The sequence below is a fragment of the Mesoplodon densirostris genome, chromosome 17, assembly GCF_025265405.1.
Source record: "Mesoplodon densirostris isolate mMesDen1 chromosome 17, mMesDen1 primary haplotype, whole genome shotgun sequence".
NCBI classification, from domain to species: Eukaryota; Metazoa; Chordata; class Mammalia; order Artiodactyla; family Ziphiidae; genus Mesoplodon; species Mesoplodon densirostris.
This window is the reverse complement of record NC_082677.1, coordinates 77,215,916-77,225,970: the sequence shown is the minus strand read 5'-3', so window position 1 is coordinate 77,225,970 and position 10,055 is coordinate 77,215,916. Positions and strand designations below refer to the sequence as shown.

The 10,055-nt window shown below is 61.6% G+C and overlaps 1 protein-coding gene across 1 annotated transcript; it reads right to left on the bottom strand.

The window, feature by feature from the left end:
• Positions 1-2,813: 2,813 nt before the first annotated feature.
• On the bottom strand, positions 2,814-8,814 carry F7 (coagulation factor VII). Its single transcript, XM_060080081.1, has 8 exons — positions 8,745-8,814; positions 7,562-7,722; positions 6,983-7,007; positions 6,795-6,908; positions 5,283-5,423; positions 4,316-4,425; positions 3,961-4,084; positions 2,814-3,412 (listed from the first exon to the last, which is right to left on the bottom strand). The coding sequence occupies exons 1-8, from the start codon at positions 8,812-8,814 to the stop codon at positions 2,814-2,816; spliced, it is 1,344 nt and encodes a 447-aa protein (XP_059936064.1).
• Positions 8,815-10,055: the final 1,241 nt, after the last annotated feature.

Here is a 10,055-nt window from a genome sequence, read left to right as displayed (position 1 = left end):
CTTGAACCCCACATCCCCTTTTGTTCCCAGGAAGAGGAGTCCAGCCAGTTTTCATTTCCAGGAAGAAACAGGAGGCCCACTGGGCTCAGGGCCTTCAGAGACCTTGGGCACTTTGGCTGCAGAATTCCTCGAGTGTCTGCAGCCTGAGCTGTGAGCTGGGGGCACCTGGACGTTTGCAGGTCGGCGTTCCTGGCCTTGGCCGGGTGGCCTGTCCTCCCCGTGCCTCATTTTGCCTGCACCGGTTTCATCCTCACAACAAGCATGGCAGCGGGCCCCGTCTTGTAGACACAACGAGGGGCGGAGAGGGTTGCTGGTGCCTCTGAGGGGGCCAGAGCCAGAGCCACCCCAGGAGGTCTGGCCCAAGGCCGGAGCTCTCGACGTGTGCCCAGCGAGAACCCTAGAAACTACCACCTGATGGGGCAGCAAAGTGTTTCTGTAAAGGCTCAGATGGTGAGCACGTGGCCAGGCTTGCGGAGCCCTGGTTACTCGACAGGCTGGACTGTCTGCCAGAGCACGTGTGGCACTTCAAGCACGGCGTCCCAGGCCGGGACAGGCGAGTCCTGAGGAGGTGGGCGCCCGCGGGGTGGCCTTGCCCGCCTGGCCGGGTTCCGGTGGGGCCAGACGCTCCCCTCCCCGGTCCCTGGCTCCTCATTCTTCCCAACAGGAGGCCTCTGTGCCCATCACCTGAGGGACTCGACAAGAAGGTAGGTCAAGGGGCCTCACCCCTATCCCACTGAGCTGGGCAGGACCTGGGAACCTGCATTTTTTGGAACATCCCTGCTGGTCCCCAGGCAGGGGTCATCTGCTGGGGCCTCGGCTGGAAGAGTCACCCAGTTCTCAGGGTTGGGGACTGTAGCTTCCAAATCCATGAGAGCTGTTGTTTGGAAACAGCCTCATGCAAGGTTCACTTCAGCGAAGTTGGTGATTGTGAAGGAGACCTGCTCAAAGATAAACATGAGGGTCTCCGTGAAATGCCCCTGGACAATTCAGGGAGGGCAGGCAGCCACCACGGGCTTGGAGGAGGCTCAGCTGCTTGCTGTCGGTGGGGGAGCAGGTGTGCAGAGCATGAGGCTGCGTGTTACGGTAAAGTTCGCACACTTAGAAAAGATCTGGGGACTTCCCTGGTGGTGCAACGGTTAAGATCCACCTGCCAGTGCAGGGGACACGGGTTCGAGCCCTGGTCCGGGAAGATCCCACATTGTCGGAAGCCATCCTGGAGCCATTGCACCATGACAAAGTCATGAAGCAACGGAAGGCGAAACTGCAAGGCAGCGCCATGCCAGGAAGGTGGACTACAGCTCTGTTGTTATGTTTTATGATAATAAATTTACATATCGGGGCAATTTTGGGGGGATGTTGCTCCACGTGAAAGAAAAATTCCTCTAGGACTCCCCCTCCTGAAACTACCACAGAATGGGAAGTACCCACTAAAGCCCCGGGGAAATAGGTAAAGAATTAAGAGCCTGGAACTAAGGGGATGTTTTTATGGAAAACACCCTCTAGTATGGAGTTATGGCCATGGACCGGAGTTCCTGATGACAGGAAATTTATGGTTCTATTATAAAGGAAGATTAATTATAAAAACACAAATGACTAGAGCAGAATTGGTTGCTAGGACAGGGAGAAAACACTGTCTCAGTTGAAGGAAACAACGAGAAAGAGCATGCAGGGTATACTGTAAATATTTTCGTGGAACCATTGTAAAAGGTTGCCCATGCAAGAAGAGAAATAGGAACAAGTAGCTCCAGCTTTTACAATTAAAATAATCATATAACTGCTTGGCTTGGTTACTAAGAAATAACCTGTGATTAATGGGAACTTGGGGAAATATTTTAATAGGACATCTAGAAACTAGGGGATATTTTTAAAAAATCTTTATAGAACATATTGAGGTTTGATTGTGCTAAGATTGTTTGGTCACGTACCTGGTAATGTAATCAACTATAATATATAAACCTGTGATTGTAAACAATAAAGATGTGAGAGAGAGAAACATTCAATGCTGATACTTTAAGAAGTGTCATAGAATTATTTCCTTCGGCGACGCTGTCCATCCCTTGGGTATCCCTGGACTCGCTGGAGCTGGACTCTGGCACCACATGCCGTGGAGCAATGAAGCCCATGCGCCACAACTACTGAGCCTGCGCTCTAGAGCCTGTGAGCCACAACCACTGAGCCTGCGCTCTAGAGCCCGTGAGCCACAGCTACTGAGCCCACGTGCCGCAAGTACTGAAGCTTGTGCGCCTAGAGCCCGTGCTCCGCAACAAGAGAAGCCACCACAATGAGAAGCCCGCGCACCACAATGAAGACCCAACACAGCCAAAAATAAATAAATTTATAAAAAGAAAAGAAAAGACCTGGAAGGATATCCAGCGCAGTGAGTGGTGGATGCTGACAGTTTATCTGAAGATGAAACGCTTGAGTGAGAGATGAACGTGTGGGGAAGCGGCACCGTCACCGCGGGTGGACACGTCACCGGGGGTGGACACTCGCGCCTCTGCTGCTGGCCCGGCGCGCCCAGTCCCCGCGTGCCCTGCCCGGTGTGTCCCCTTCTGTCCCCTCCCCCTCTCCGTCTGCCTCTTTGACGCTCAGTCTCTCTTTCTCTCCAGCTGCTCAGAATCTCCCTCAGGTTTCTCTCTGTCTCTCCAACCCTCAGTCTCTCTGTCTGTCAGTCTCCCTGTCTCCCTCTCTGTGTCTGTCTCTCCGTCTCTGTTTCCGCTTCCCCCTCCCCCGCCCCAAGAACCACAGGAGAATTTCCGGCTTTGGCGCGGGAAGACCGGGCACACACGGCGGCTTTATTTGCGGGGTGGGCGCTAGGGCAGCAGCGGGGCCCGGACGAGGCCCCCCGAGGGCGGCGGGGAGCTCATGAGACGGCGGAGCCAGGCCGTGTACTGGGAGACCCGGGTGTAGACGCCGAAGTGGCCGGCGGCCGCGCAGCCCTCGCCCCAGCTGACGATGCCCGTCAGGTACCAGGTGCCCCGGAAGGGGGTGGCGTGCGGGCCCCCGCTGTCCCCCTTGCAGGCGTCCTTGCTGCCGTCCGTGTAGCCGGCGCAGAACATGTTGTCAGTGACGACGGGGCCGCCGGGCCTCCGGCGCGACTGCTGCCGGCAGTCCTGGGTCAGGAGCCGGGGCACGTGCACGGCCATGAGCCGGAGGGCCGTGGCGCCGCGCTCCAGGAGCTGGCCCCAGCCGCTGACGGCCGAGAAGCGCACGAAGGCCAGCGTCCCCTCCGCGAAGGCCCGCTCGGGCAGGCAGAGGGGCGCCACGTGGTCGCCAAGGGCCACGGGCCGCGCCAGGCGGAGCAGGGCCAGGTCGTGGTCCGTCTTGCCCCGGACGTACTTGTCGGGGATGATGACCTGAGCCACCTGCCGCTCCTGCTCGTCACCCTCGTCCTGGCTGAGGTCGTGCTCGCCTGCGGGGGGCCCAGGGGGCGGGGGCGGACCGTCCGCTCACTCCACGCCTCGCCTCCCGGGCCAGGGTCTCCTGTCGGGCAGGAGGGGCCCCGCGTCCCCCACCCCTGATGGGCGAGCAGCCTCCTGGGGCTGCCGGGGGGTCAGCCTGGGCGTGAGTCGGGGCGGATCTGGCCCCGAGGTCCTGGAGGCAGGTGAGGGGGGTTGGGCGGGCAGCCGTGGCTGGGTGAGGAGAGGGTGCCCCGTTCCCCTGGTTCTTCCAGATGGGGCCTGGCCCTCCTGGGGTCCTCGTTGTCCCCTGAACCCACCGGGCAGCGCAGCCTTGGGTGGGGCACCCCCTCGGGGACCTTGGTGGGAGCAGCGTCACCCCAGGGCCGGGTGGCAAAGAGGCTGAGGGGGGTGCCCACAGTGGCGCTGTGGGTATGGGGTCTGCCCAGACGCTGCCACTTCTCTTTGTGGGGAAGGTCACTGGTCGTGGAAGCCCCGAATCTTAGCCCCGGGGTTATCATTCAAGGACCGTCTCCCCGCAGAAGGAGGCCACGCAACCTACCCAGCACCGCTGTCAGGTTCCTCCAGCTGCTGAGTCTGTCGAAACAGTGGGCTGCGGAGACCACCCAGACGGTGTCGAGCAGGGAGCCCCCGCACAGCAGCGCCCCATTCAGCTTCAGCATGGCCTGACGAGGGCACAGCAGATGCTGGAAGCTCGCGTTCCCGTCGTGGCTGCCTTGGGGGCTCCCCTTTCCCGTGCACCCCGGATAGGGGCTGCTTTACAGGCCGCTTCCATCCGGCTAAGGGAGTGGAAAACTGGTGGACGCTGGCCGGACAGTGGGCACGCCGGGGCTGGACTCCTCTGTGCATGCCCGGGATCGTCACCCAAGTTCGACCCAACGCTCCTGGAGGCTTACCTGCCAGGGACACTCCCCTTTGGGGCAGACGTGACCACCCACGATTCGGCCTTGGGGGTTGCTGTCGTTTCTTTTTTCCAGAATAGGCGTTTTTCCGCACGGATATTCAACTGTGTAAAACAAATCCAGCAAGACGTGGGGATGTGTGGGGTGCTGGTGAGAAAGGCCAGGGGCCCTGCGGACGGGCGGCTGCGCCTCTGGTCCTGCCCGGGGCTGCGGCAGGCCCTTGCGGGAGCTGCCGGGGAAGCAGATGGCCCAGGGTCCTGGAGACTGGGTCCCGCTCACTTTCCAAGGGGGGAAGACGTGCAGCTTGAAGTCACTAAAGGTGTAAAGGATAAGCTGTGTAAGGTGACCGGCATCTCAGACAATCGGGCTGCTCTTCTGACCCGGCTCTCAGTTTTCCATCCTGCTCCAAGAAAGCCCCAGGCCAGAAAAGAAAGCCTTTAGAGGCGGCAGCTGAATTTCAGGCTTCCTAGACAAGGCTGGGTACATCCACCTCTGGAGAGACGCAGGGCTGGGGATGGGGTCAGCTTTGGGAGCAGCAGCCCCATCGCCTTTAGGCTGGTTTGGAGACGTTTTCCATTTTCCCAAATGTGCTGCCGTTGAAGAGACTTGGAATCCAGAATCGCGCTGCTGTCAGTACAGACACTGGGTGTGGTGCTGAGCCCGCTGCGGGCAGTGGGGGTGGGCAGCGAGCGCCGCCTTCTGCACCTCCCCCGGCTCCGGGGCTCCGCCCTGCCCACCGTGGCCCCGCCCTGCTCTGGGGGCGGGGGCGGGGGCGGCCGCCTCCACCCCAGCTTCCCCTCTGCCGCGCAGAGCGTGCTGGCAGTGCCTGGTAGGTGCTCAGTGATGCTATGCTTCCCCCCACCCCATCTTGTAGCCAACGGGGGGACGTGTATCAGGACAGTGACTGCTCATCGGAAAGGGAACCACCCAGCCCTAGACCTGGTCCCCGAGCACCTGTTACCTGTGGGCGTGCAGGACACGCCATCCGCCTGAATCGCGTACCCCTCGTGGCACCAGCAGGTGCGCCCAGCCTCCGCGTCATCCCTGCAGTACTGCTCACAGCCCCCGTTGTCATTCGGGCAGATCAGCTGGCTCTTCTTGTCTGAGGGCAGAGGGCATGGCCGACGAGGGCCCCGGTTAGGGCAAGCAGGCCCGGGGGCCACCCGTCCCTGGGGCAGGGGCCATGTTCTGCACGAAGGTGGCACCCAGCTTCCGGCTCCAGGGACAGCCTGGCACCAGCCCACTCTGCAGACTGACCCAGAAGGGCAAGACCTGGAGTTTGGGGCAGGGTCCCACGTCTGAGCAGCTTCGTCAGTGGGGATGTGGGGCCGGCATGCTGTGGCCTCCACAACGTCACCCCTCCCAGGCTGGGGAAAGCAGAGGCCCCTGGGGACAGTGGACGAGTCCGACTCAATCGGAGGTCTGCCCGCGAGCAGCCAGAGCCAGGAGGCTGATCTGCAGCCGGGGCCTGGTGCCCCAGGGAGCTGCCCGGGCTGGCCGCTGGCTCAACCTGCCTCTGAAAAAGGGAACTTTGTTGTGGACACATGGTTGGCTCGCTCTGCAAGTCCAGGGCCACCGGAGGGAAGGCCTGTCCTGGAGGTGAATTCACACCAGGACCGCTGAGCACCCAAGCCCCAGGTGACCGGCGGGGACCCTCCTCCCTGGCCGTTCCCCTCCCTCTCTGACCGTGGTCCTTTGAGACGAGCTAGGTGGCATCAGAATGTTCACAGGTGGGGAGGGATCCCAGGAAGTGACTGCCCCCCTCTGATGAAGTCCTCCGCTTTAATTTGATCTGCCTGATAAGCGTGTTGTTTTCCTGGGGGCCTGGGGCCACATGGCATCAGCGCGACCCCTGGAGGGGCTGGACACAGGGGTCAGCCACATCCTTGTGCCTGAGCCCCAGTGGGACCTCAGGACACCGGGGCTTGTGGGCGCGTCCCTGGCGGGTGGGTGTCTGTAAGTTCTGTCCCACATAGTCTCGGAGGTCAGAACATCATCCACAGGGCTCCCGGGAAGAAGCCGCTGGGAACTCACACCTGGCCCCTCGGCTGTTTGAACCCATGTCCTTTCCGTGTGATAATTGTAACCGCGCCTGTGTCGGCCTTCCGAGCGTGCTGACCTTCTAGCAGATGACTGACGCTGAGGGTGGTCTGGGGATCCCTGAGCTGTGTGACACTGTAATGCTGGACCTACCCTTGTAACAGCAAGTAGGGAAGGCCAAGCTTCCCCGACCACCTGGCCACGGGGATGTGTGGAGCTGGCGGAGATGCAGTGATTCCCCAGGCCCCTCCGGGTGCGTCAGAATTTCCCAGTGCCGGGAGCCCAGAAGGGGACAGGGCATCAAAAGTGGGAGAATTAGCACCTGAGAACCCCAGATCCGAGACTCTCAGGTTGAGGCCCTTCCAGGTCACCAAGGCCAACCTCCCCCCAGGCCATGCTCAGCAGCCCCCCTGGGGGCCCCGGGCGTCCTCACCCGTCTCACAGTTCCGGCCCTCGAAGCCATCCAGGCAGAAGCAGAGGTAGGACTGCAGCTGGTCCTCGCAGGAGCCCCCGTTCTGGCAGGGCCTGGAGGCGCACTGGTCCCCATCTGTGAGCAAGTCGGTGTTAGGATGCCGAGAGGGGGGCTGGCGGGTAGATCAGGTCGGCCGGGCACATACTCACCGTTGTAAGAAATCCAGAACTGATTCTGACGGAGCAAAGAGGAAGGTGTGTGACACAGGTGTGCGCCAGGGGCAACTCTTAGGGTCCCCGCGGAAGGAGCTGGCGGGCTGCGGCGGGCTGGGGGGGCTTCTGACCTGGCCCTCGTGATGGGCTCTGAAAGCCAGACTTTCTCCTCTGGAGACGAGGTGGGTGCATCCAGGGGAAGCGAGTTTTTTCCTAATATCCACCCGCCATTGCTAAGGCCACCAGAGGTCACAGATTTCCTCTCCCAAGTCAGGATCCCCAGGCTTTAGCTGTGCCACGTCTGAGCTGTGAACGCGGACAAGACACCCCTGCTCCCTGAGCCCCCACTTCCTCCTCGGATGCTGCATCGACCGTCCAGTCGCCCGCTGAGCGGGAGAAGGTGGGAAAGGGATGCACGGGCGCTCTGCCAACCGCAGAGGCCCCGTCAGTAAAAGGGATTCCCGAGGAATCTTTTGGCCAATGAAGTAAAACTCAGCAGGGTTGCCGTGAGAATCAAAGCAGGCTTCACAACCACGGGGTGGCCGCCGCACGCCCGCTGGCCCCAGGCGAGCTCACCGTCCTCTCCTCGCTCTGGAAGATCTCCCGGGCCTCCTCGAAGGAGCAGAACTCCTCCCTGCACTCGCGCTCCAGGGATCCAGGCCACAGTTCCTCCAGCAACCAGTTGGCGCGCCGGGACCTGTGCAGGACGCTGTGGGCTTGCTCCTGGGAAACAAAGACTGGAGGGCGGCCGTGAGACGCTGGACGCCCGGGGGGCCCACACCCTCCCATCCCCCCACCCCGCCCTCCACAGGAAGTGTTCCCACCGTCCCCTCCGCTAGGTAATGCGAGTCAGAGGGCTCCTGTCCACAGGCCTGGCTGAGTCTGCAATGGGAGCACGTTCTCGCTGCTGCCAACAGGCAACACTGCACAAGCTTTATGTGCAGGAGGAAGGCAGTGGGCTCAGTAAGTCATCGTCACACATTCACACCCTTGACCTGGTCCCTTCACTTCTAGGAATTTATCCCAAGGAAATGCTCTGAGACCTGCACAGAGACCCAGCCATCAGGAAAGCTGGAGACAAATAATCTGAAACACTAAATGATGGTACCCCATGATGCTTAAGAAGGTGCAATATTAAGTGAAAAAAGAAGACAAGCTGGAAGGACCATGGGCGGCACCAGCTCTGCCACTCGGACCCCAGAGTCTGGCCGTGGGATCTGAGGGACGACGTGAACCGGACTTCACGGGACAGTGTCGGTGCCTGGTTCCCACCTCGGCCGCCCCTTGGTGCTGGTGAGTCATGATGACAGCTCACAGAGCTGTCCCCGTGTTACCGGCTCAGGCCTCCCAGCGTCTGTGAGGACGGGGTGCAGGGGTCACAGGCGCGGTGGCAGATCATCACGGTCCAGCGTCCCCACACCGTCCCTCGTGCCAGCCCCCCACCGAGAGGCCGAGAGAGCAGAGTGAGAGAGGCACCTCTGAACCCCAGATCCTGTGCCAGGGGGTGGGGGGGCGTTGGCGGCAGGTGGGGGGCGCCCACTGTGGCCGGGGAACGCCACGGCTCCCAAAAGTCTGGAAAATAATTCCCCGAAGCCTTTCCTCCAAATGCCGGACGAGGAGGCCCTGGGCACCGTTTGCCTTTCGGAAGGAAAGCAGATCAGAGCAGAGCTGCCAGCAAACGGGAGCGCCCGGCGCATGGGCCAGCTCTGGGGGTTGGCTGCCCTTCCGCTGGGTGAACGGGGAAACCTCCCTCGCGTACCTGCCACCAGGGACCCCCGCAGGCCAAGCAGAAGGCAGAGGAGGGCCAGCCCCCGGAGCCGAGGAACCATGGCGAGGCCCTGGGTCGCTTAGTCTGTTGACTTTCCTGGTGGGGAGGCGGGCAAAGGTCTCCAAGAGCTGGAGAGGGTGGGGGAGGGAGGCCTCGCTTCCCAAGCACACGGGGCGGTCAGTTCCCCGCCCAGTGCCTGCTGACGGGACAGACGGGCCGCCCCAGGGCACGGGCCTGGGGAATCAGGCTCCTTGTCCCAGAGGAGACGCGGGTGTCGGGATGCATGTCTGGTGGCGTGTGCAGCTCAAATGCGGCTCAGAAGTCTGCAGCCTGAGGACCTAGGACGGAAAGCTGGGAAACAGAACTAAACTGCGGGTGGAGAGCCGTCCCCCGCAGTGATGATACTGGGAAAGGGGGGCAGACTTGGTGCGTGAATGTGAATATTTTGTCACAGGGGAGGCCTGGTTTTTCAGCCGAAGGGCCCCTCTGGGAGCGCGAGGGGGAGGGGTGCACGTCCCCAGCGGAGCCCCTGCCCCTGTCTCAGCCCTGGGGGGCCCGGGTCTTGTCCCTCACGCCCTCCTGGGCCCAGGCCACCAGCTGGGGTGACCAGCTATCCTGGCTGCCAGGCACGAAAGGGTTTCTCAGGATGCTGGACTTTCCAGACTTAACTGGGACTGTCCTGGGCCCGCTGGGCTGGCGGCCACCCTGCAAGCCTCACTCAGGCGTCCAGCCTCCTCTAGAAGTAGCCTCCTCTCCATAAACGGGTGGAGGCTGGGGACACCAGCTCTGCGCAAGCATCTTCAGAGGGCGCGAGGAGACCCAGCTGTTCCAGGCGGGTCGGCGCCACTCCCTCCCCAGGTGGAAGGCAGTCCTTAGAGGACAACATTTTACTTATCACCTCTGGAATTTCTATTTGTTACTGTCAACAGTTGTTTAGGAATTCAGTTATACAGGAATTTATTTGTGAAGGGGGAGGGGGAGGGGAGGGGGAGGGGAGGGACTCTCACAACCCTTCCTGGCGACGCCTGGGCCCAGTGGGTGCAGCAGCTCTGGAGTCAGACCACCTGGCAGGGTGCGGTCAGGGTCCGTCTCCTCCCAGCTTGGGGAGGAAGGGGCTCATTCCTTTGAGCCTCACTTTCTTTGCGGGGCAGCGGGGCTGCTTGTCCTGCTGAGAGCCTGGGGGCGTGCACTGTCCTGCGAGGGCTCCAGAAGCGCCACCTGCCACCTGCCACCCCTGCCGGGTGTGGCCACTGCCCGGGGCTTCCTCCGGCCCCAGGGCTGCCCACCTTCTCAGACCGAGTG